This window comes from Ambystoma mexicanum, chromosome 2q, assembly GCF_040938575.1.
Source record: "Ambystoma mexicanum isolate Mex_15411 chromosome 2q, UKY_AmexF1_1, whole genome shotgun sequence".
In the NCBI taxonomy this organism is placed as follows: Eukaryota; Metazoa; Chordata; class Amphibia; order Caudata; family Ambystomatidae; genus Ambystoma; species Ambystoma mexicanum.
Window position 1 is genome coordinate 1,086,072,579 of NC_090924.1, and position 27,016 is coordinate 1,086,099,594.

General features: G+C 49.7%; 1 protein-coding gene across 1 annotated transcript in view; it reads right to left on the reverse strand.

Moving 5' to 3' along the window:
* Positions 1–27,016, reverse strand: part of KRIT1 (KRIT1 ankyrin repeat containing) — a 1,383,280-nt gene that overhangs the window by 228,631 nt on the left and 1,127,633 nt on the right. Inside the window, exon 14 of the mRNA XM_069648434.1 lies at positions 15,277–15,364. Within this exon, the coding sequence (XP_069504535.1) occupies positions 15,277–15,364 (88 nt within the window). The remainder of the gene's footprint in view (positions 1–15,276; positions 15,365–27,016) is intronic.

Below are 27,016 nucleotides of genomic sequence, written 5' to 3' on the forward strand. Positions count from 1 at the left end.
ACCACAAGAAGACTGTGCCTCATATAGGCAAATATCTTTAATAAATCTAGACAACAAAATACTGCCAAAAATCCTTATCACAAGACTACTTCCCCTGATGCCCAGTCTGGTACTGGCCGATCAAGCTGGCTTTATACCCGGCCGCAACACTACATTCGGCCTTAGGAGAATGTTTGGAGCCATGGAGGCGATCAATCCCGAGAACCAGGCAATAGCAGTTCTCCTCGACGCCGAAAAAGCCTTTGATTCAGTGGAATGGCCCTTTCTATTCGAAGTCCTGAGGCACATGGGTCTTGGCAATTATTTCCTTAAACTGATCGCCCTCCTATACAATCACACTGCCTCCAACATCACCCTAGGGAGTACCAGATCCTCAGAAATAAAACTACAGAGGGGGACCAGACAGGGATGCCCTCTGTCAGCCGTGCTGATCGCACTAGTGATGGAACCCCTGGCTTCCGATCTCTGGGCTCGACACCTGAACAGAGGTCTCTCTATTGGACCCCACAAATTGATAATCTCTCTCTACGCAGACGATACAGCTCTTTTCATACACAACCCGGTAGAGAATTTAAACCCAATCATGCGAGAGGTGATCAGATTCGGCAACTTCTCCGGATTGAAAATGAACCCCTCAAAATCTATTATATTTCCTCTAACCGCGACTACATCAGAATTTACAGATGACTTCGGAATCAGATGGCAGCGCTCGAAAGTCAGACACCTGGGCATCTTCCTGTCCAGATCCCATCAAGACATCCTGCAAGACAACTACGGACAACGATGAAAACACTACAAGGTAAAATAAACAGATGGAAACTTCTCCCGCTTACCCTCTGGGGTCGTGTCTCCCTAGTCAAAATGGTAATTCTTCCAAAACTACTATACCTCTTTGCAAATATCCCCCTATTATCGTCTCAGCAGTTCCTCCATCGTATTTGAAGCCTAATACTCGACTTGCTATGGGCAGGCAAGGTGGCAAGAGTGGCATACTCCACACTCATCCAGCCCGTGGCAAAGGACGGCCTGGCACTCCCAGACCTGGAACGCTACTACTGGGTCGCTCAAGCCCAGTTTCTTGGGCACTGGTACTCCACAGACTTCATCAGGCCCCATGTTCAAATCGAGCAAGCACTGGCTACCCCATACCTCCTCAGAACAACAATTCTAGGACAACTCAACATATCTCACACTACACTAAACGTAGTCCATACTACTTACACCATCTAGAAAACAAATGCTCAAAAAACAGCTTCCAGATCAGGTTCTCTCCATTAATTCCAGCAAAATTCATAACCGGAATCCCCTTAACCACCAAGAGAATATATCTAAGATGGGCAGACAAACTGCAAAGTCACTAAGTGACCTATTTATCGAAGGCATGTTTCTCACTCCACAACAAGCCAGAGACAAAGGTGGTAACAACGCCCTGGACTTGTTCATCTACTTTTGACTATGCCACGCACTCCACACCTGCTTCACCACATTCCCTTGACAGCCGCCCATGTGGCAGCTTCTTCATGGAGTAATACAATCGCAAGGCGATGGCCGACTAGTCTCGGTGATATATAAAATGCTCCTGAACGACACAGCGCCATTATCCCCAGCACCTAAAAGAAGATGGGAGACAGCCTTGAAGACCACAATAGCAGACGAGGACTGGGCCTATATCCTGCATCAAACCCAGAAAGTATTATGCAACACACGATACAAACAAATACATTTCAACTACAAGCACCAAGTGTATTGTATACATCAGCAAAACTTCCCTCGCAATGCGCGACAACCCTGGCACGTGCAAGCGATGCCGTGCTCGAGATGCAAACTTCCTACACCTAGTATGGTCATGCCCAAGCATTGCTCAATTCTGGAACTCAGTACTGGAAAAGATTGCAGCAATCATCGGAGTTCAAGTAAACCCTGACCCTACTTTGGCATTTCTTAGTTTAACCAGACATTTACCGTCCTCCGGAAGCGCAAACTGGCAGGCTTGCTACTGGTCCTAGCACGAAGGAGGACTGCAATGGCATGGGGGCGCGGACCCTCCCTAACCTGCAGGGCTGGCTAGAGGACGTAACCTACTGTCAAGACGTAGAAACAAACTTCATAAAGACTCTGCCTCTCCATGCCCGACCCCCAGACAATTGGGGTCACTACATCGCATATCTGATCTCCACTGCTGACACAACTTAATCACAGAACTCATCCCCTGGTCCAGCCCCTTGGGGTCACTGATGCTAAGCAAACGCTGTCTGCAGAACATAAACTGAATACGCTACTTTTGCACTTGATTAATGTCGAATTTAGGGGGTGGGGGTTCGGGGGGCTGGCGGTGGTAAGGATCTCGAGTTGCAGCCTGTGCAATGTTGTTTTGTTACTGTTATTTAAAAACCAAAAATAAAGTTTTAAAAAAAAATTAGAACCAACAAAGGCCTGAAAGAAGGATGCCCGCTGGCACCCAAACTTTTTTATCTGTATATATCAGACATGGAGGATGCCTTCTGCAACATAAGGTACTTCCCACCCAAAATTGCTCAACAGAAAATTGGGCACCTGATATACGCAGATGACGTAGTCCTACTGGAACAAACTCCATTGGGACTACAGAGACAGATAGACGCACTGCACAAATACGTAGTAACAAAAAACTTGGAAATAAATCCCTGTGGTACTGGTCTTCAAAGGTGGGATGAAACGCAACACCAAAACAGTATTTACGTGGCACCTCATGGGAAGCAAAATCACGGAAGTCAGATCGCTGACATACCTTGGGGTCGTGCCTGAATACAAGCACAAGAGATATTCCTAGATTTGATTCCCTAAGAGCAAAAGCTAAAAACTTGGCAAGCCAAGGGCGGATATTAATGAGAAGATTCTGTTGGTTCTCAATTGCCCAGCTAATCATATTACCGCATGAAGGTGCTACCAGTACTGACATATGGAGCCGAAACCTCAATTCTCTTTTCAATGGGAAAACTGGTCAAATATTGAGGGGCTGTTTTGGAAAAGCACTTTACAGCTACCCAAGAGTACCCCCATCCAAGTCATACGGATGGAATTGGGCCCAACGGCCAGGAAAACTATTGTCATCTGGAAATCCCTTGGGCTTCTACAGAAAATGTCTTGACAACACAAAGACCGGGGGTTTTGCGCCATTAAGAGAAGCCCTGTTAAAGAACAACGACGTGACATTGTCAGAAAGGCCAATTAAATGTCAAACAATTTTATTAGACCTGGACGAAACAGAATTAACTCTGTTTAACAACCTGGACAAAGAAATTATATATCCAGGATTGGATAAACACGCAGGAAGAACATCAGTCCATGAAATATAACGGGAAGTCATTCCAGGAAGCAAGAAAATTAAATTTGTTACCAAGATACCTGGAGTTGTTTCTACATTGGTATTATAGGTACCAATTCCTGAGGTTTTTTTTAAACCTATTTCCGACCACAGAGATCCTAAGTGGAAGGAAAGGCCATAATTCTGCGACAAAATGCAGACTGTGTCAGGACGAAACCACAGTGGAAACATTAAAGGATCTGGTGTAATTCTGTCCAGTCATGAAACAAACCAGCCTGTCTAATGATGGAGGTGACCAAGACCAAGACCAATGGCTCGCAAACACTCGAAGAGTGGTGGAGAGAACTACTATTGGGAAACCGCATTCCGCTAACTTTGGTCCTGGTGAAATTGTTGGGAAAAATATTCCAAAGAGAGGTGGTTGTGGAATAAAAGAAGCAACTTATTACTGTCAACAAATGACATTACATGAGGTCAAACATTTTAACTCACATTTGTGATGGCAAAAGGTTAACTGTATCGTGTAACCATATAAAACCAATAAAAAAATAAAAATGTAATTTGGCCATGCTCTGCCCTCTGCGTCTTCTGCTCTGCTCTCAAGTGCAGTCACTTTTTCGCAGCTCCTGCACTTTAGGCCGGGTCCCAGATATGTGTTGCCTGTTTTCCTCAACCTGTGTCTCCACTTTCCGCAGCAACCCCCACATCTTATCCTGACCTCGTCAATTCCTCTTTCCAAGGTGGACTGCAGGGCTGCAATGGCTTTCAGGATGTGGTTCTGGTTCTCTTCTGCTTTTGCCTCCTGTGGCATAACGCAGCTTCCCGTCGGAGCCTCACTGCTTCCTTTACCTTTTTGTGCAAATGCGTCCATCCTTGGATTTGTTCTTGTGCCGTTTGTCCGGCATGTGTTAAAGGTTTCCTCCTTGTGGCACTATGGCGGATGGTAATCATGCACCCAGTTCCGTTCACGCTACAGATTGCTCCTTATGTGGGCCTGTTCTGTGCGATTTGCAGCCCAGTGCAGTCTGGCGTCACTTATCCGCCTACTCTAAGGTGATCTTGCATCCGTGCCTAGGGCTGTTCCCAAATAGCTGTGTGCGCCTTGCCTGTTATCCCGCTATGCACTTCTGGGGCACACCTTTAGGCTGAGTAGTGCGGGTTCACTTTGCTTCTCTTACCAGATCCCTCCCTAAGTAATAAATCACAGACAACATGTGTATGGAAAAGTTGTAGGCCTTAGGCATTTTATTTTCTTACAGAAAATACAACACAACAAAATAATTACACTGCCATATGCTTTTGGGCACATTGTGTCCAGTCCCGAAGTTGCCCAATGCTCCTCCCGAGTGCTTGTTATCCCTGGGCCTTCGTTCCTGGGCACATGCCGCCTACGACGTGTCTTGGACCGTGTACCAAAAGAGTACTCGGCGTTCCTTCTTCTGCCTGCTCCTTCTTTTCTTGGATCGTGTACCAAAAGAGTACTCAGCGTTCTTACTTCTGCCCGCTCCTTTTTTGGACTGTGTACCGAGAGAGTACTCGGCGTACCGGCTCCTGCCTGCACCCCTCTTCATCCGTTATTATTGTAGGGTGGGTTGGGTGGCAAACGTTTTTCCTTCCCCTTCTTCAGGCACTAAGAGCCTACCCGAGAGAGGTGAGCTCTTACCTGGTTTGTGCCGCCTCTCCTTTTCCAGGCTTACTTAAACCCCCTCGGCCTTTTGTTCCTTCCTGGGGGCGGCCGGGTTATCCCCCTGACCCCTTGCTGTTACATTTCGCACCTTCCCAGGTGCTGTTTCCTGCCCTTCCTGGGCTTTTGTTTCTTGTGGCGCCTTTTTGTTTCTTGTGGCGCTGTTCGGACGCCCCTCCCTACGCTTTTGTGCCATTTTCCCCGACCCCGCGCCTAAACTCCCAGACCCTCTATCGTCCCGCATTTCATGCGGCCTGGGGCCTGGGTCATAGGCTGAGTAGTGTGGGTTCACTTTGCTTCTCTTACCAGATCCCTACCTAAGTAATAAATCACAGACAACCTATGTGTATGGAAAAGTTGTAGGCCGTTGGCATTATATTTGCTTACAGAAAATACAACACAACAAAATAATTACACTGCCATATGCTTTTGGGCACATTGTGTCCAGTCCCGAAGTTGCCCAAGCCTCCTCCTGAGTCCTTGTTATCCCTGGGCCTTCGTTCCTGGGCACATGCCGCCACACCTGAGCGGGTGTTCCTTACGCCTGCTCAGGTCCCCCCCAAAAGCACCTTACCTACACAACCCCGTTCTTGAACTGCCCTAAAAATGTTGTTGGAAAAAACCCCCATCCCTTTCCTTGATAGTTGCACCCTATCCTGGTGAAACATGTCCGGATTGTTCTGGTGTAAGCCATGTCTTATGAAATGCAGCCCTGTGCTCTTGCAGTACTTTTCTACTAATTTATTTAGTTTCTTTCTGTCTATTTCAATTGCGTGCCTCTTCTATGCCCCATACCAGACCCTTCTTGGTATTATCTCTGACATAAAAATCTCGGTTTTCCACCAGCTGCGGGCTATGCTATGCAGTGACTCGCAAATGTTCCTTTGTAATTTACCCCTGTTTGTGCTCACCAGGTCGTTCCCCCCGAGATGTATAAACAGGTACTCGGGGGTGGTGGGGGTCTCTGAAACCAATCAGGTCCGACAGCCTGTCGTGGATGTCCTTCCAGTGCATCCCCGGGAGGCCCCACCAGGACGTAATTGTGCTCCTGAAATGTAGTCCTTGCTTCACCTCTTCCAGCCACCCGCCCGGGTCACGAAAGAGTGCCCCACTATCCATGCCGATTTGTATGGTCCGTCCTCTGTGGAAGCAGGGGAGATAAGTGTCATATCAATTCCTCCCTTATGTATTTTTTAAAACATTGCGACTTCCATCCCCCAATTCTTCTCACCCCCTTTGCTCCCAGGCCCCCCGCTCACGCAGAGGTTGCTGCCCCTATCCTGAAAGAGTGTGTCCCAAATTCGGCTGGATCCCATCCTGCTTTTGCCACCGCCTGTTTCAATACTTCCTGAAACTGGTACCTGCTGAGTGCGCTGCCGTCCCTATGAATTAATAACTGTCCGTCGACATCTGGTCGCCGATCTAGGAATTCTTGGGTGATGCATCTGGGACAGTGGTCCTTCTCTCTGATGCAATTGAGATCTATTGCTCTCCCCTTCCCCGTTTGGTCCGTCTTAGATTTCTTTAGCATTACAGACATCCCCTTGATTCCCATACTAACGTCTTTCCTTGCCAGGCCGTCTTCTGCCACCGTATTCCTGGCCACCAGTTCCCCTATTCTGAAAGCTCCATAGTATGCTAGCGCAAATGCTGCCCTGAACAGCGCAGTTTCGTACGTGCTGCTGTGTTAGGGAGAATTCTCTGTTTAGGCTGAATTTCCTAACCTAGTGAGTCCCCCAGCAGCTTTGCTGGATTTTTGGGGTTTATTTTTTTTTCCTGCCAAGAGTGAGACTCTTTTACCCTCCCTCTTGGACATGATTTGAGTGTGTTTCTTTGAATCTAGATGTGTTTAATGGGCTATGGGGTCTTTTACTCCATAGGGCTACATGTGTTTTTGTGATGTGTGTTACACAGCACCCTCAGTGCAGTAACACAGGGGTGTCATAGTGACCCCCCAGTATAGACTCCATACCCTGGGACTGACTACTGTCTCCCAGGGCATGTAAAGTCACCATTGACTTTACTAGTCTTAAATTCTGAACAGAACCAGTACAAACCATCAAATTGTGGACGTACTGGCTGGGGCAATTCAATTGCCCTGGGGTCTGTTAGTCGAGGGGGCACGTCTCCGTCCCCCCTGACCGAGTTTTGGCTGGTGGCAGTGGATACTACTTTTTATATTCAACCGCGAATATTTTCCTAGGGGATTTCCCATTGTTTTAGGCTACTATCTTTATTTAATTATTTACGGTAGCCTCGAACATAGCACCGGTTTATTTAATTAATATTAATTCTCATGTTGGTATTTTTTGCCAAAACTTGATTCTAAAATGGCGTTTGTGTTCTCTTCTGTGACTCTAACCCAAGTCGAGCCCTTTGTTCCACTTTTTGGCGGGCTTCTCCACAGAAGCCCTCCAAAGTGGTGCCACTCTGTCTGGGGTACTTAGGAGGGGTGGAGGGGGATTTAGGAACCCTGGACTGAGTTGCCCAGGATACTCAAGTCGCACTCCGTCCTGATTGGCCCAAGTGGTGAGCCAGCCGGCTCACCACTTAGCATGTTTGAGTGACAGCTAGGCTGAGTGAATGGGGGTTTTCTGCATAAAAGCAGGGCTTTGGGGACTGGAACTTCAGAAGTCGCCACAGGACCTAAGAATCCGACGAGGGAGGAGCTGAGCTGACCTGCCACAACGCCACCACCGGTGGAGCCCTGCTGGACCGTCTCACCACTTTTCCCAACGACAGAGGAGATCTCCCGCCGGAGAGTCTTCTTCCTTTGACTGGTGGGGATAACCAGTTTCACCGTCTTTTCGCCTTCCCGACGTACCTCGTGGCGGCCTTGCCTGTGGCAAGCACCCTGGCAACCGGGATACCACGTTTTATCACGACCGCGAAACAAAAGGTACCACCTTTAACCGGAAAACTCCGCGGCTGGTTTCTTCCCTGGCAGTGCAACAACCTTCATCTTTCCTCCAAGTCGAGATCTTCTCTTCCCCTGGACGACGACGCGACTTGCACCCACTGCCAGGAACAACTGCCACCGCTGGAGGATCCTTCCCACTTAAGGTACCGTGTCCCGCCTGGCTTCCCTTGCTACCGACTGTAGGGGGTAGATTTAGCCCCCGGCTTTCGAACCTGGGTTAGCCTGGGACACCCTGGCTAAACTTTCCTAAGCCTCTCTAAACTCTTTTTGAACTCTCTGCAAGACTTTCTAAGCCTAGTATAACTGTGTGATCTTGGGCGCATTTGTGCTCTGCTCTCTCTAAGAGTGGGCCCAGCCTTTGGACTTTGGCTCACCAGTGACTTTTGCTCTTCTGCCTTGCTAACAGTGTTCCTGAATCTTAGAGTGGTGTACCTTTCCCTATTCTGTCTTTTTCCCTCCCTTTCTCACAAACTTATTGGAGTGCCATCTAGTCAAGCGCTCACCTCTGTATGAAAATAAGTGGTGTTTTACTGAGACTTATCTGATAAGGAAAAAAGGGGTGTATATATTACAATAGTAACTGTGTTTAGAATATTTTACAACAAGAGTGCTGGAGTGTTTCAAACAGTGTGTTTTTAAATAAATAATTATATACTTTGATACCAAAGCTCTGGTCAGTGTTTGCTTGTATTATTGTGTCTGAGTGCCTATTGTGTATACTTTGCATACTGCCTAACTCTTCTTGAGAGAGGTCTGACTGCTCAGCCACAGCTACCAGGTAAATCTGGGTGGTACAGACTGCTACCAAGTGGGTTTACTGCTAACACCTGTAGTCCTAAATCTTTTGCAGTGTTCCCTAAGTGAACTGCACAGGTTTCTGCCTAACATGCTGCATGTGTCTTGCAGCACTTTTAACAGAATTATCAATTTCCCAAAATTTACCGGCCTTCTGCTATCTGGTTTCTTCCCCTCCAACTTCGCCCATCTCCTCATAGTGTATTTTATCTTAGCGCTGTCGGTCGGGTTCGGTATGCCCGCCACTTTTGTGGTATATGCCACCGCCGCTAGGTGCGCTGCTGCCCAGCTTTTCTTTTTCCCTTTGGCAAATGCCCCTTCGAGAAATTCAAAAATTTTTTCTGTTGAAATTTTTTCCACCTCTTTTACACCTGTTTCCACTAACACATCTTTTACATGCTTTTCGTACTGCTTACCCGTTTTGTACGTCAGGGCATTTCTGGTCAGCTTGTTGATGACCCTTTCTTTTCTCCGTTCTTCAACCACTTCTTTTGAGTCGACCTTGTGGCCAACCGTGCTTTCCTTTCTAGTGCCTCCAACGGGACCCATGCCTTCCGCGGCGTGGGCGTTCTTTCCTTGTTGGCGTCTGGTCTCAGTTCCCTGAATTTCTCCCACTGAAAGCGAGAGATTGCATCAGCCACCACATTTTCTTTCCCAGCGATATGCCTCGCCTTTATGCATGTATTCATTTTTAGGCTTTCCAGTGTGATTGCCCTCATTAATTCTAATACTATCATGCATGACGCACTTCCTTCGTTTAACACGTGCACCACCGCCATGTTACCGGTGACCATATTGCCAACTCCTTGTTCCCTAGCTCTTCCCCCCATGTGCATAACGCGACCCATATCGGGAAGAGTTCCAGCAGCGTTATGTTTTTCGTCCATTCCGCCACTTGCCACGATTTTGGCCACTTGCCTGCACACCATTTTTTCCCCCAGTATTGCGCCAAAACCAAAGCCACCTGCTGCATCGGTGAACAACACCCTTTTACCTTCCTCGTTCACCGGTGAGCGCCATATTACTGCCCCCTTGAAGTATTTCAGAAATTCTGCCCACACTTCCAGATCTCTCTTGATTCCTCCCCCTAGCCTGACTCTGTGGTGTCCTTTGTTAGCACCTCTCGTTTTCAGCTCGATACTTCTCTGGAACACCTTCCCCTGTGCTATGACTCTTCCTGCGAAGTTCAGTTTTCCTGACAGCGCTTGCAATTCTCTCACCGTCGCTTTGTTTCTTCCTTGTAGTTCCTTTATGGTCTTCAGCAGCTCCGTCACCTTGTCCTCCGGGATCCGACATCTTCCCTTGTTTGAGTCAATTTCTATACCTAGGAATTGGATAATATGCGTTGGGCCCATCGTTTTCTCCTCCGCCAGAGGAAAACCCCACTCGTTTGTTATTTCCACAAATGTGTCCAGGGGTGCCCTGCATAGCTCCGAACCTTTCGGCCCGACGAATAAGAAATCGTCCAGGTAATGTACCATCATGGACTCCCTCATCTCCTGTGTTACTGCCCCTTGTAAAAATGAACTTACCCTCTCGAAATATGCGTATGAGATGGCGCACCCCATTGGGAGGCATTTGTCGATGAAGTATTCCCCCTCCCAATGCATACATAACCATCTTTGTGATCCGCTGTTGACTGGCAACAGGCGAAATGCCGATTTAATGTCTGCTTTCGCCACCCATGCCCCTTCCCCCGCTTTCCTGACCAGTTCCACTGCCTCCTCGAAGTCTGAATATGATACTGTAGCCTCGCTCTGGGCGATGCCGTCGTTCACCGAGGCCCCCTGGGGGTAGAATAGGTGGTGTATCAGCCTGTATTCCCCTTCGTCTTTTTTCGGCACCAGCCCTAGTGGTGAACATATAAATTCTTCGAATGGTAAGGCCGTAAAGGGGCCTTCCACCCTCCCCAGTTCTACTTCTTTCCTGATCTTACTGGTCACTATATCCCTGTTATCGATTGCCGATTTTACATTCCTAGGAATGTCTTCCGCTCCCTGCCCGGTAAACAGGATGTTAAAACCTTCTCTAAAGCCTTGTCTGATTTGTTCTGCCGCTTCTTGGTCTGGGTATTTCTGGAGCCACCTTTCCATCCTCTCGATTTTTACCGGCGTGGCCCCTTTCCCGCCCCAGTTCCTATTTCCGTGTCTCATCTCTTCTGCCGCTTGGAGCTGCGGCCCTTGTGCACTTGGAGCTGCTGTGGTCACCCTTGCATCTCTCGCACTTGTGGCTGAACTTGCACTTCCATCCCCAGCTACAGGGTACCCCGTTTTCAAAACACCTGCATTGTCCTGGTTCTGCTCGTGCTGTCCCCGTGCTCCCCACTGCACCCCCACCCCCCTGTGTTGTCGGGGGCAGGCTGCTCTGCCACCCTCTCTGTGACCAGTAATTTCTGCTCCGAAAACTCTGGTCTCTATTTCTGTCATAGCTGGATTCGTACTTTCTGCTACTGGATCTATAATCCGCTTTGTAATCATTCTGCCAAAACTGCCTTCTCTGCTGTCCCCCTGTGCTCCGCTCCTTGGAATCCCATTTCTCCTTTAGCACGTTAAATATGTAGAGGTTAAAGTTTTCTTCATCCCAGCCCATATCCGGAAAGCAGTCCATCTCCTTTCTGAACTCATGGTCATACTCCAGCCATGCGTCCCCTCCAAACGCTGCGTGTACCTTCAGCACCCTCTGTTAATACGCAACTAATGCTACCCAGTCTTCCGGGAATTTTTGTAATATAATTTTAGACATTATGGTGAAGGCCGACATCCAGTTGTCAAAACTCCTTACCACTGGCCCCTTTTTTCGTAAACTTTTCTCGTCCTCCATGTCCTCTAGGGCCACATTCACCCCCCTCTTTTGACAATCTAACAATGTAAAGATATCGATCAATTCCTTCCTCCATATTTTTTCCTTTACTTTGTCATTTACGTACCAGGCCATCGTTTTCATCGACCTGCCCTGTGCGTCTTTACCCATGGTTGGCCTGCCATATTTCGTCATGAGTGGCCCCTCATTTTCTGCCGCTGCCACCGTCGGTGCTGCCCCCGGTGGTGTGGCTCCTGCCACTATGTTTGGCCCTGCCTGTGCACCTTGCGGTGTCGGGATCATTGGTGCCCCTTGTGGCACCGGGACTACTGGTGCCCCTTGTGGTGCCGGGACCGGGGTTTCCCTGGGCTCTGCTGGTGCCCCCTGTGGTGCCGGGACCGGGGTTTCCCTGGGTTCTGCCCCTGCCCCCCCTGCCCCTCTCTGTTTTTCCCTGCTCACCACTCCTCTCCATTTTACCCAAGCCCTTAGATGATCCCTTTCTTCGTCATCACTGCTTGTTTCAGCTGAGGAACTCCCTTGCTGCTCCTCCCTGGATCTCTTCCCCCGTCTACTCATCTTGTCATTGGTTCTGGGCGACTTACCCGAAACCGTGACGCAATTTTTAAACATTTTTACTATTTTATTCCCCACATTATTATTCACAGTACCTTTCTTTTAATTTTTTTTCTTTCTCTTGGTCGGTGCCTCCGTCTGTTCTTCTGCTCTCTTGGACTCCGCTCTTCCCCTTTTCTGTCCTTGCGGCACTTCGTCTTCTCCTTCGCTGCTGCTGTGCTCTATGAACAGCAGAGGCGATGTTGCCTTTGCTCTTTCTTCTTTCTGCATTACCTCCAGAACCCATTGTGCCCCTTACTACTCCTCCGCCTTTCTCGCCCATTCTGAGAACTCTTGGTCCCTTTTTGCTCTTCCTTCCGCCATCCTTCTCGTCTGAATTCTGTCGGCCACGCTTCTCGTTTGACCACGGTGAAAGTCCTTTGTTCGTTCGCAGCTGGTACTTCTGGGTCGCTCCTGCTCCGGCACCGTTGTAGCCACTGCGATTAGAATGAAATTAGAGAGGTAGAAAAATGCGTGAGCCCGCAAGAGCAAATGTTTTTCCTTCCCCCTTCTCCAGGCACTAAGAGCCTACCCGAGAGAGGTGAGCTCTTACCTGGTTTGTGCCGCCTCTCCTTTTCCAGGCTTACTTATACCCCCCGGCCTTTTGTTCCTTCCTGGGGGCGGCCAGGTTACCCCCCTGACCCCTTGCTGTTACATTTCGCACCTTCCCAGGTGGTGTTTCCTGCCCTTCCTGGGCTTTTGTTTCTTGTGACGCCGTTCGGACGCCCCTCCCTACGCTTTCGCGCTGTTTTCCCCCACCCCGCACCTAAACTCCCAGACCCTCTATCGTCCCGCATTTCATGCGGCCCGGGGCCTGGGTCATTCAGCACAGGTGACAGAGGGGTTGTCAGAAGTGCACTGCTGGTTCCTGCTCTCTGCCGTCTTCTCTTCTGCAGCTGCTGTGACCCTCCGTCCTCTTGTTCACCAACCTGTCAGACCTGCCACTATTATGGCTCGTCGCTGCCACTGCTTTAGGTGCTATTGTGTCCCCTATGCTGCAGTCTCAGATGCCAAGTCCGTCTCTCCTGTGTTGTGGCTCCCGGTCTCTCTTTGCAGGCTCCGCTGAAGCTTCAGTATAGGGACAGTCTTTATACAATAAAGGCATGTTGCTTCCCGTAGCCCGTCAATGGGACTACACATTAAACTATATTGCTGGGTGGGCTAGGCAAGTATTCAAAGAGTAGATCAAGCAGCTGTGGGCCCAACCACCCAGCGAGTCTCTTCCGAGCCTCTCTCTCGGTTTGCCCCAGTCCCTGGGTGCCCAGGTTCCCTTACCGAGTGCCCAGGTTCCTGTGTGCACAGTGCGTATGGGACAGGCTGGGCCTCTCTCACCTTCGTTTGTCGCCACACTGCTTGGTCTTCCTAAGCTGGTAGCCGTGCTGCGGTCTGGCCAGATTGTTGAGTTTATGATGCAATCAATGCACCCGAGTCCCATCTTGCTTCCTGCTCTCCCTATCCGCTTCGCAGGCTGCATCCCGTCCGACTTGTCCAGTGGGTCACCCGCCTCCAGGGGGCAGATCTCTGCACTCCCTCCGCACAGATCCTTACCGGTCTTCCAGTGCGGTGCACATGCGGTCACCATTCCTCTCCTGTGCCCCAATACTCAGGGGGTTGCTCTGCACTTCTCGTCTGGGTACACTCTGCGTGATATGATATGATAGGTTATTTATAACGCGCTTATTACCCAGAGGTTTCTAAGCGTGGACCTAGGGATCTGTGTTGCTCCGTGTCGTCTTGTTTCCAAGTCGAGCACGCTGCCGCTGAGCTATCCTCCTGGGACACCTGGGACCACCTGGCTTCCCAGCGAGTCTGTCCCGGGCTCTGTCTTAGTTTCTCCAGGTGCCCAGGTCTCTTCACTGAGTGCCCAGGCCCCCATGTATGCAGTGCATATGGGGCAAACTGGGCCACTCTCACCTTCGTTGCTGTCCTTGCTGGGGGGTATCCGTCAGCTGGTGGCTCTGCTGCTGTCTGCGCAGTCTGTTGGATCGGTGATTCGATCAGCGCACCTGTGCCCCACCCGTTGCAGGGCCGGTCGTTGCCCCGTCTCACTTGCTGCTCACTCTGTCCTCTTCGTGGCCTTGGGCCAGTCCGGCTCGCCCAGTTAGTCACCCTACTGAAAACATTATTGAACCTTTGTACCTAGGTTAGGGTAGGGACCTGTAAGTTTAGTTACGATGAGCCTTACTGCTCAGTACATCTACCAAGTGAAAGTTTGGTTAGAATTTTGTGTCACATTTTGCAGATCTACTAAGGTTGGTTTTCCAGAGGACTCCAAGAATGTTTAACTGCTGCTAGATATGTGTCACAAAAGGAACCATAATAAGGGCAGAAAATGGGAAAGATTATCATCACTATTGAGTACTGCTACTTAAATAAAATGAAGCTGAGAAAGCACCAGTCCCTCTGGGTCATTAGTAGTTTGCGCCAATCATCTTGATAGCATTTTCTCTGATTCCATGATTTCGTGGACGTCGTAACAAAATCCCTAATCTACATGGTCATATGCCCGGTCAATGTCTAACGAGAGAAAAACCCGACATCGATTTCACTTCTGTATCTTATTTGTCACAGGAATCATTTTCTTTGTGTTATCAGCTGCACATTGGATGGAGATAAAGAGCAATTGGTCAAGGTCTCTGAGAATAGACAATGAGATCAATTGGATTAGCCAGTAATCTACTAAATATTTTGGTGTTGACATCAAGGCAATGGGAGTACGCGAGGAGCAAAGAATAGCCTCACAAATATTTTGGCATTAAAGTAGGCAAAATGATTCCCTTTTATGTAAAATAATGAAAAAAGCAATTAGCTATTACATTAGCTCTGACTCAGAAATGAACTTCAATTTATTCAGACTCACAAAAGAACATCTCAGGATGAGAATAAGGGAGGGTTACAATTGGAGTAACTGCTGTTCTGGAGAAATCGGGAATTAAAGTCAAAAGATTCCAGATTTTCATCCGTAGGACACAGATAGTGGACGGTGGGGGAGGGAAGAACTCCAGCAGTGGAAGGGCTGTGGACTAGCTACCCTCAATCATTCAATTCTGAACTATGTATGGACTGACAAGACATTGAATGAAATCCAATAATGTGACAGACTTAACGCTTTGAAAGAAATTATGTAGAGCAAAAATACACAATAACGACAAATAGTTGTACCTTATATTCATGCAATATCCGATGTGTCCAGTGAGGTGCTTTGCTTTTCAATTTATTGATTGGCACTATGGATTTCAGATTTTCCTCACTGTAAAACAGATTTCATATTCATAAGCAGATGAGAAAGAATGTATCAGTTTATATGAATTGCAATTAATAAACCAATGAACTAAACACTTCTGCATATTTAAAAACATTAATATTTTTACACTGTAGATTCTTCACTAAAATACCTCAATTTATATTGAAATTAATCTAAATGCAAGAGATACATAGTGCAAGGTAGATGTGGCTTAAGTTTCCACAAACAGTTCGCTGTAGATATAATGACAAGACACAGAAGGCTAATCAGATTATGCAATTGGGGGTTCAGTTATTGTGACAAAGAAAGCCTCACCAAAGATCAAGTTGTTCGAAAATGGCATTAGTCGTCTTATTGGTTGACATTTCTAATTAAGTTGCAAAGCAATGGGAAGACGTGGAGGGGGTAGGCATTGGTTTAATCTCACAAGCTAGGTGGATGACACTTCCAAGTGCCGGTCAAGTGGCACAGCGAGTAGAGCGCTCGCTTTGACACCCGTGCAGAGCCTGTTAACGCAGGTTCGAATCCCGGCGGGGCCAAACTCAGCCTTTCATCCTTCCGAGGTCGATAAATGAGCACCACACACCGTGGGTAATAATAAGCAGCGCTCGGATACCTGAGGGTTTGTAGCGCTATATAAAAGCCTAATTATTATTATTATTATTATTCCAGGATATTTTCTACAATCATCTTGCAGACGGGACTCATTCCAACATGGACTTTGAAGGTAGTGACATCAATTTCTCTCAGGAAGAGATTGCTGTGTCACTTAGATCTTTAAAAATAGGAAAGTGAAGGACTGAACAACCGGAGACCAGATATTTTCGTCTGGTTTTCCCAATGGTGACGGACAATGATGGGAAACCTGTTCAAAGCAGTCATTCAGTCTTGAATCTTACATAGTGCTTCTCTATGTAGAGGATACATTCATTGTCGATTTAACACCAGGCAGCCTTGAACAAGACAAGGGTTCTGGTATGCTAATGAATACATGGAAAAACAGTTTGAAATTAAATAAAACTGTGACAAAAATAATATTGTCTTTGGAAAATCAGGGAAATCTTATAGGTAGTCTCTCAACAGAAAAAATTATCGAGTTGGGTGATTCTGATTTGTGCTGTGAGCTCTTTTTTTCCTAAGAACGGCTCTTGTGTTAAAACACAAAGGGGCTCATCAAGAGTGGGCGAAAGCCCTTAAATCCGGCGGTAACAGTATTAGCGCTGCCAATACCGCTCTGCCAGATCAAGACTGAGATCCTACTCATCGGCACACCCACTCCCTCCTTCCCTGCAGCTCTCTGGCCGGCCTCTCTTGGCCCTCTTCCTGCTCCCACCTGCAAAGCTAAAAACCTTGGGGTCATCTTCGACTCCACACTCTCCTTCTCCCCTCACATCTCAGATGTCTCTAAGAAGTCCCACTACCAGCTGCACCTCCTCATAGGTATTCTTCCTTTCCTCTCCGTCCCCCAGAAGCTCACCGTCTCCAGAGCCCTGGTTCTCTCTAAGATGGACTATTGCAACAGTCTCTATCTTAATCTGCCTGCCTCTACTGTCTGCCCTCTGAAACTTATCCAAAACAGGACTGCGAGACTAGTCCTTGGCCTCAAGCCCAGGGATCGTATCTCTCCAGGACTGAAACCTCTGCATTGTCCACAAGGCCTTCTGGGGCCTGGGGCCGGAATACCTTCAACTCTCTCTTCTCAAATACCTTCCTTCTCGGGCTCTTCGCTCATCTGCCTCCAACTCCCACAGGGTCAGTCGCTTCTCCAAGCAACGAGTGGGTGGTCGAGCACTCTCTTCAGCAGGGGCCTCCCTCTGGAACAGCCTTCCTGCCTCCCTGAAACTTGAGGAGAACCATCTCCGGTTCCAGAAACACCTCAACACCTTCCTCTTTGCTTCTGCTTCCTCTGCCTCTCTCCCCTGCTGATATTCCTGGCTGAAACTGCACTGGTTACCTAGCCACCCTTTCTGATCTTGGGTCCAGGCAAGGCCCCGCTTTTTGCATACTTGCCCCGCTTCCCTTGCAACCCATCGCACCTGGGGACGATTTTCTGTATCCCTACAGTCCCCTACCAGCACTTATTCTGCTCTTACCCTGCACTTGCCACCATCTGGCCGCTTTTATTATCTTATTTATTCTTCTATCCCTTGCACTGCACTTTCCCCCTCTCCCTTCCCCTAGGCACTTGCCCTTTCTCCCTACCCATGCACTTGCACGATCTGAACGACACCGGGCCTAGTAGGATCGTTGTCGGTTTCCCACTGCTTCACCTCCCTTGCCTCGTCACGCCCTGAAACACTTGTGTATGGGTGCGTCATAAATTCCACATCATATCAGATCATAAGAGTGGGCACAAATACTACTCGACATAAAAAGGCACTGGCGCTGTTACAGCTGGCGCTATCAATGCCAGCGCTATCGCAGCCGGCGCCAATAGGTACGACAACAGCTAACGCAAATGCAGCCGAATCACAAGTGCATTCTCAGCAGTATAAGCGTCAAAACCCAGAGCTAATACAACTGAGAAAAACCTTCAGCCTCCAGCTAGAAGTAAATGACACAGGTGCCAGGAATCAAGCCACAGGTGAACTCAATGAACACCAGAGGGCTACATAAGACCCACCTATGCCCCAAACACTGTGTGCAACACTACGCTGCCATTATTTCATGCAAGCTGGGACAGGCAGCTGCTTAGGTGGTGCCAGGCGCTTCCGATGCAGGACAACAGTGCCAGGGCACAGGGAGAACGGAGGTGGGAGGGATGAGGAGGAGGAGAGCAGCCCCAGCAAGGGGAGCACCCATCGCCAGGGTCAGGCCATCACCCTGGGCCTCCAGTGACACCCAGTTGGTAACTGAGTACCGCCTGGACAGGGAGACCATCACTGAGCTGCTGACCAGAATACATGATGAAATTCTGAGCAGGATTAAGATCCGAACAGCCATGCTGCCATGGTGATGCTGATGGCAGTCCTGCAGTACCTTGGGATGGGCACTTTCCAGCACTCTGTGGCCATGATGCACGGCATGGCATAGTCAACATTCAGCGCAGTCCTTGGCCAGGTGCTAGATGCCCTTCTACGCCATGTCAACCAACACATCACACTGCCCACCACCCAGGCCCAGGTGAATGACATAAAGGACAGCTTTTATGTCACTGCACAACTGCTGAATGTGATAGCAGCCATCGACTGCACACATGGAGCGTTGGTGGCGCCCCAGGCCCATGAGGTATTTTACCGGAACGGCAAGCACTAACACTCCATGAACGTGCAGATAACTTGTGGCCCTGACCTCATCATAACCCACTGCTGTGCCCGCTACCCAGGATCCACCCACGACTCCAAGGTCCTAAGCAACAGCACCCTGCCGGGATACCTAGAGAGGCACAGAGAACAACTGTCCTGGATAGTGGTTGAGTACAAACTCTGCCACATATGCATGTTGAAGTACAAATCAGAAATTGGGGGGTCAGCCACAGGAAGCATTGCATGTCAATAGGAGGCACTGGCAGCACCCGTGCAGCCCCTGCAAAATCGATGGTGGGCATCCAAGGGTGCATGCACACATTGGACAAACCTGGACACACACATGGTGATGGACACGCACACACCCCTGCCATCATACTACCTCATGTACCACAATGCATCTTGAATGTGCTACTACACAAATCAACACAGCAGCACCCAACAGTATGTCCACCGGTGCCACAACTGTCTGCTCATGTGCAGTAAAGGCGTACACACCACAAAACACCCACCACAAAGTCACTGTGTGCATCTACAGGACAAAGAATAAATGGCATAACATACAAATTATGCACACCCATTACCCATACACATTGCATGTGCCGGATGCACACAAGAATGCCCACAGCTAACAATTGCCACATACATTGAGACTGCAGGCCCATGTATGATACAAATGTCTGCTGTCCATGTTGCACCCCATGCAGGTGACTCCAGATATCCACAGCTGGCGTGGCTGATTACCTGTGGGCGTGACCCACATACACCACATGAGACCGCCTACAACCATGCCCACAGCCGGACCCACGTTTGCATAGAGCGCACTTTTGGACTGCTGAAGGCATGATTCAGCCTGGACCGCACTGGAGAGGGTCCCGATGGATGCCCCTGACAAAGTAGGGAAAATAGTATTGGTGTGTGCTATGCTCTACAATATTTGCCTAGGGAGGAATGTGCCTCTAGCCCCGAAGCAGACATACCACGCCCAGAGGAAGGAGATGAAGACCAAGTGGCAGAAGCCAGCGCAGACACCACAGGGATGAAGTGAGTGAAGGTATAAGTTACTTACCTGGAACTATTGTTCTCCAGCATGGGTCTGGCATGGATTCACATGCTCATGAATATTCCCTGCCACCTTCACTTAAAAACTGTATTTCTCCTCTAAACCAATCACTGTCCTCTGGGTCATACTGCCCCATCCAATGACAGTCCTCTCCCCAAGCCCCTCCTCTGCCAGCCATCTTCAGATTTGGGAAGCACGTAACGTGGCAGCATGACCAAGAAGGGCTGCAGAAGAGCCGCATAGGGGACCGAGGGAGGGTTTGCATGTGAATCCATGCCAGAGCCATGCTTGAGAACAACAGTTACAGGTAAGTAACTTAAACCTTCTCAAGCATGGAGTCTGGCATGGATTCACATGCTCGTGAATAATGAATATATAGCAGTACAACTTTACACAATCACGGGAGGTGGCTAGCCTCAGCAGAAGCAATCAACTCTTAACTCTGGAACAGACTCACCTCGAACGAACAGATTGCATAGCACTGCTTGGCCAACTCTGGACTCCTCCCTGGAATCCCTGTCGACACAGTAGAACTTTGTGAAGGTGTACGTGGACCTCCATGTAACAGCTCTGCAGATGTCCAGCAGGGCCACACCAGACAGGAACGCTGTCATCGCAGCAATCTCTCTGGTAGAGTGGGCTGCCAGGTGGCCAGGCAGCGGTTGGTTCGCCAACCGATGACAGCGCGTGATGCAGCCGGAGAACCACCTTGAAATGGAAGCCTTGGACAAGGCCTTCCCAAGGTTCATAGGACCAAAGTTAACAAACAGTTGTGAAGTCTTCCTAAAATCCTTTTTGCGTGCCAAGTAGAACTTCAGGGCACGAGTAACAATTCATGGAAAGTCAGGTACGGTTGCTTGCAGGATAGGGCCTGGATCTCACTACTCTTCTGGCAGAGGTGATGGCCACAAGGAAAGCCGTTTTCCACAACAGGAACTTGAGTGGGGCCTGATGCAAAGGCTCGAAGAGGGCTCCCATGAGCCTCGTCAGAACTATGTTGAGTTCTCACGCCGGGGCAGGAGTCTTCACCGGAGGGATAGATCTGAAAAGTAATTTGAGAAACTCCTTGACGAGTCTGTGGGACCAAAGTGAAGATCTTCGTGGTGACCTGGTGTAATGGGAGATAGCCGCCAGATGTACCTTGATGGAGCTGTGCGCCAGTCCTGCCTTGGCCAAGGATAGCAGGCATGGAAGGATCCGAGGGGCGCTTGCCCTCAGAGGGGTAATCTTCTGTGACCGGTACCATGTAGCGAAACACTTCCACTTGTGACCATAGTACTTCAAGGTCGATGACGCCCTGGCCTTGGCGAGGACCTCCCTGCAGTCTGCTGGCAATGCATATGATATGATATGATAGGTTATTTATAACGCGCTTAATAACCAGAGGTTTCTAAGCGCGGACCCGGGGATCGAACGTGTGTTGCTCCGTGTCATCTTGCTTCCAAGGCAAGCAAGTTGCTGTTGAGCCATCCTCCTTTCCTCCAAACTCTAGGGCTGCAGGAGCCAAGCCCTCCGGTTCAGGGATCCTGCATCGTGAAGAAGGATCGCACCTCCTTCTCGGGTGAGAAGATTGGAAACCACTGGCAGCTTGACCAGAGGCAAAGCTGACAGGCTGAGAAGGTCCGGGTACCAAATCTGCCTGAGTATCATCTCGCATTGACAACATCTGAGTGTGTTGATGACTCTTAGCAGGAGAGGGAATGGAGGAAACATGTACAGAAACAGCCCTTCCCATGAGAAGAACACGTCCCCCAGGCTCCTCGGTTGGTGGAATCTGCTGGCGAACTTCTGGCACTTGGAGTTCGCTGCCTTCGCAAAGATCGATCTGGGGTCTGCCACACTTGATGAATAGGCAGTCCACCCAATCCTGATGAAGCTCCCACTCATGGCAGGAGCGCAGATCTCTGCAGAGGGAGTCTGTGAAAGTGTTCTTGACTCCTGCCAAGGTGGAGAGGGGTGAGGAACATCCCCTGTCCGATGGCCCAGTGACACAAGTCCTGTGCTTCCTTAGAGAGCGCCGCAGATCGAATGCCCCCCTGCTTCCTGATATAAAAATGGTGGTGGTGTTGTCCGTGAACATCCAAACCACCTTGCCTTTCAGAGATGGGAGGAACGACCTGAGGGCCCAGAACACTGCCGTAGCTCCAGGAAGTGGATATGAAGATCCTGCTCCTCAGCAACCACAGGTCTCTGGCATGCAGACGTCCGGTGTGCGCTCCCCATCCCACTAGGGAGGAGTCTGTGGTGACCGTCTCCTGGTACAACAGGCTCCGAAATCCCATGCCTTGGGCGATTTTGGAGAGAACGCCCCACCATACTACCGTCGCCTGTCGGCACTCGTCGTTGAAAGATATCTTGTCTGTGAAGCTTCCGGACACCTGTATCCAGCGGGCATCCAGGAATTCCTGAAGGGGCCGCATTTACAACCTGCAGAACCAGGCGAGGTAGATGCAGGACGATATCATGCCCAGTAACGACTTGATGGGCCGCACCGTGGCCGTCTTCATCGACGACAGCAGCTGCACCTTCCCCAGAATGGCTGTTGTGATGCTGGAAATGCATTGGAGGTACAGAGCCTCCATGTCCTTGTCCTGTACTCCCTTATGTGTGTTCTGTGTTGCTTTTTGCACAGGAGTCCAGTTGAGACTCCTGGCAGTGCAGCTCTTCCTCTTTTTGGCTGTGGTGAACAGAGACCCTTGGGATACCCTTATGGAACCCATGGGTGGGGGTACAACCTTATACCGCTATTGTATGTTGTTGGGCACCTGTGTGTTACCCACATAGCAGGGTATGGGGTGGTGGCAGCTCCCTGCTGAATTTGACAGGTTCTCTGCATATCCCCCATTTTGGGATACCCAGGCCCTGCCATAGGAATCAGTGGATTTCTGATAGAAGGCAAGATGTCCCCTGTGGCCTCTGGGCTTCTATTGCCTGCTACCTTGTTTTCCCTGACTGGCTGTTGGGTGTAAAAACGATATATGGTTTTGTGGGGGAAGTCCAGGCTAGACTGGAGCCTTCCCAGTGACTGCATGCTGTGGGTACACCCTTGGGCTGGGACCTGTGTGAACAGAGTGTGTGACCAATATGCATTCTATGTTATGGTTGCTGTGTGTGTGACACCATGAATGAGACAGCCCAGCCTGAAACTGACATGAATGCAGTGTGGTGTGCTGAAAGGCCGGGTGCTTTCCCCAATCCACATTCCTTGTTATGGGTGTCTGGGTGGAAGTGAATAGCCAGAATGCCTGTGAGCCTGATTGGCTGCCTGCCTGCATGAATGTCATTCTGTCTGATTGGCTGACTGAGCATGGCTCAGCAGAGTGAATGAGGGACAGATGTGTATATCTGGGGACCTCTCACTTCCCAATTTGTTCAGAAGCTGATGTTGAAACTTGTGGCTGCTTATCCTCAAAGCCCAGCTGGAAGAAGAATTGCTGCTGCTTTCCCTCGACCAAATCTAAAAGCTGTTGAGTCTGTCAAGGACTGATCCAAGAGAGGACCTGGCTAGGACACCTCTCCCCGAGCTACGAGGGAACATCGTGCACAAGCTGATCTTCATCGAGGTACCCTGGAAGCCAGTCCCAAAAGGCTGTCGACCGGAGAAGGGGTACACCAAGAATCTTGAAGTAAAGCACCCGGACATCGAGGTCATCTAAGTCCATTGCCGTCGACTAGGGTTTGGAGGATTTCCGTAACTGCTGGAAGCCAGTCGAGTCGTGTTGCCCAGAAGCGGGGACAGCTTGACGTTGTGCTGCTCGATGACCGGAGCCGCAAAGCTCCACCTTGCCTAAGAACATTGAACGAAGGGCTCCTTTGCCATCACTGTCGACCGCTTTGTTCCACCAGAGAAAGTTGAGGTCGTCGACGACCGAGGAAAGTCCGCCGGTGGATTTCCCGCCACCTGAAGTCAACAAAGACGCTGAGGGAGTGAAGATCCGAAGTCCAGCCCGTGGCTGAGTCCCGATCGCTGAAGCAATCCCGACGCCTGCTGCTGGGCCTACGTCCTCACAGAGTCTTTTTTGCAGCACCGAAATCTTTGTATCTAGGTGGACTGCACACCTCATCTTCACACGACTTACTCGACCGATCGTCGAAGAGCACCGTGAAGGTCGAAGTAGCAATCTCAATGCAAGTGTTCACATTTCTTTAAGGAATCTCGACTCTCTGTGGCTCCTGCTTTAAAGGGAGTCCACCGTCGAGGGATCCGTCGAGGAACCGTCGAAGAAACTCTTCTAACTCAGGTACATTGGGGTAGTTGAACATTTTAACCAGGAAGCAAGACTCTTTAAACATTAATGGCCTGGGCTTGTTAATACACTTTATTACAGGTTGCCCAGGTAGGGGAATCCTCACCCGAAACTGTGCCTTAGTAGCTAAAGAACCATTCTGCCATAGTTTAACCTAACTTGCATTTCTTCCTATGATCTATGTTGTTACCCATTGCTGTGTGATTTGTATGCCATTATAACTGTCAGCAGTTGATGCATTTTAAAGGAGTCAATAGCTAAGTGTGATACCACATAGACATTGTATAGATTTGCCATATTAGAATTGGCAGAGTACAAAGTGTGTTATTGAGTGATGTATATATCTAGAACCTTATTTTTATATATATGTGTTAGTACGTAACAGTGTGTGAACATACCTTTGTGGGGGCTTGGGCACTACACTGTACTACCACAATAGAGAACCTTGGCTGGGGTGCTTTGTGCTTCTACCATACTGACAAATAGAGGGCAGGAGTACAGATAAGATACAGTCTTTACAGCTGCTATCCTCTTCTCTGTGGAAGACACCAGGCAAGACAGTGTATGGAGTCTGGCGCCCAGGAACAGCGCATTCTGTGATGGCGTTAAGCAGGACTTTGGATAGTTGACAAGAGAATCCCAGATCCATTAGTAGCCGGACGGTCTCCTATGTGTGTTCTTTGGCCAGCTCCTGTGAGCAGGCGCGAACCAGCCAGTCGTCCAGGTACGGGTATACATAAATGCCCTTTAAGCGTAGATGGGCCATCACTGGTACCAGACATTTCGTGAACATTCTGAGTGGGGTGGGGGGCGACTTCAAGGCAGGGCCTTGAACTTGTAGTGCTGTCCCTGCACCACGAAACGTTCAATGTTTCTTGTAAATGGGTATGTGGAAGTAGACGTCCTACAGGTCCAACGACATCAACAAGTCTCCTCTTTCCAGTTGGTTCAGCACGTGTTGCAACGTGACCATGCTGAATTTTTGGGACTTGAGGTATTTGTTCAGACGTCCTAGGTCTAGGATGGGCCTCCAGCCCCCTGTCTTCTTTCTGACCGGAAAATATCTGGAATTGACTCCGGAGCCTCTGAGTCGCTAGGGAACTAGCTCTATCGTCCATTTTCGCAGCATGGCCCATACCTCCTCCAGGAGCTGAGGGATGTGCTGCTCCTGACGGGCAACCGGAGGGATCCGTGGACACCTGCATTGAAACTCCAGGGTGTGTCCTTGGGCGAGAGCCTCCAGCACCCATCTGTCAGTGGTGATCTTTCTCAACTTGCTGACGAACCTCATCAGCTGGCCTCCCACCGGGGTGCACGAGTTGGGGCCCAACTTCCCAGCCAGTTCAGGCTTGCTTCGGCACCAGCGACGCTGTCCTCCACTACCGTAGGCCTGGGAACGGCCTCTGTAGGCTTCCTGAGATGTGGATCTGGAAGGCTGACTGTACGATGGGCAAAATCACTTTGAAGACCTGCCCGACTTACCCCTAGAGAAGCGAAAAGAAGAGCGGTGCTGCTGGAAGATGCCCAGGGAACGTGCCATCTATGTATCCGCTTTATGGCCTGGAAGGACTCGTCAACTTTCCCAAATAGGTTATCTCCATCGAAGGGCATGTCCAGCACCTTTGCTTGGACCTCCTGGTGGAAATTCATGGCCTTCATCCAGCCTTGACGACAAAGGCAGACCCAGTTCCCCATTTGCCGGAACCCTGTGTCGGCAACGTCCAATGCCACTGTAATGGCATGTTCAGACGCTACCTCCCGTTCCTGGAAGAGAGCGATAGCCTCAATTTTCTTATCCATCAGGGAGGAACTCCAGAATAGGCCCCAGTTGGTACCACAACTCCCTGTCGTACATGGCTAGGATCGCCAGTGTGTTGGACGCCTTGATAGTGGATGCCGTGGTGTAAATCACCTTCCTACCCATGGCGTCCATCCTCTTCCCCTCGCTGTCCAGAGGGAACGAAGATGATAGGTTGGCCGGCCGTTTCCTCGTGGCCGCCGATAACACTGAATCCGGCTGTTTTGGGGCCTCCTCCCCTTCCCCCGAGGGCCTTGAAATGGGGCCGGAGCCTGTTTTACCCCTTCCTGTGTGCCAGCAGACTTTGCTAAAGTCGTTGCGGCGGTGTCGCTCCTTGGGAGTAGGGACACCTTCTGAGCTGCAGGGGCTCCCTTCGCAGGGTCAGCACCCTTAGCTGTCGTGGCAGTAGCAGCCATCAACTCTGTCGCCGACGAGGTCTTAGCCTGTGCCGATTGGGCCTTATTGGGCTGTTTGGCCTTCTTCTCCTCTGTCTGCAGATTTCCCGCAAAGTTTAGCCAGCATAGTTGACTTTCTTTCCGAGGAGGAGCTCGGCTGCCGGCTAGCAATGGAGGTGGACTGCGATGTCAATCGCGCCCTGTCCACCATGGGACCCGCTTCTGCGATGAAACACGAAACCTTCTGCTGATCCCCTACTCACCTCTAATTCAGTCCTATCTCACTTCTCCCATTCCTCTCCAAGCTTCTTGAGCGCCTCGCCTACTCGCAGCTCTCAACCTTTGTCTCTAATCTCTCTCTCCTCCGCCCTTCTCAATCTGGCTTCCGCCCTAAACACTCTCCTGAAACAGCCCTCACTTACATCCTTAACTCCCTCCTCTCCGCTCGACACTCTAAGCAATCCTCTGTCCTCATTCTTCTTGATCTCTCAGCTGCCTTCGACACAGTCGATCACCCCCTTCTTCTCAACACTCTCTTCCTTCGGATTCACAGGCTCCGTACTCAACTGGCTATCCTCTTACCTCTCCTCCCGCTCTTTCTCTGTTTCCTGGGGAGGTCGCTCCTCTCCAACCCAGCCTCTAGAATGCAGAGTACCCAAAGGCTTGGTGCTCGGCCCTTTCCTATTCTCACTCTACACCTCCCTCCTTGCCCCCGTCATCTCCTCATTTGGCATCTCTCACCACTTCTATGCTGACGACACGCAGCTCTTTCTTTCCTTCTCTTCCTTCTCTCCTGATCTCCACCTTAAACTCTCGTCCTGTCTTACTGCCATTAGAGACTGGATGTCTTCTCGCTTTCTTTCCCTAAACTCTGACAAAACTGAGGTACTTTTCTTCCCCTCCTACTCCC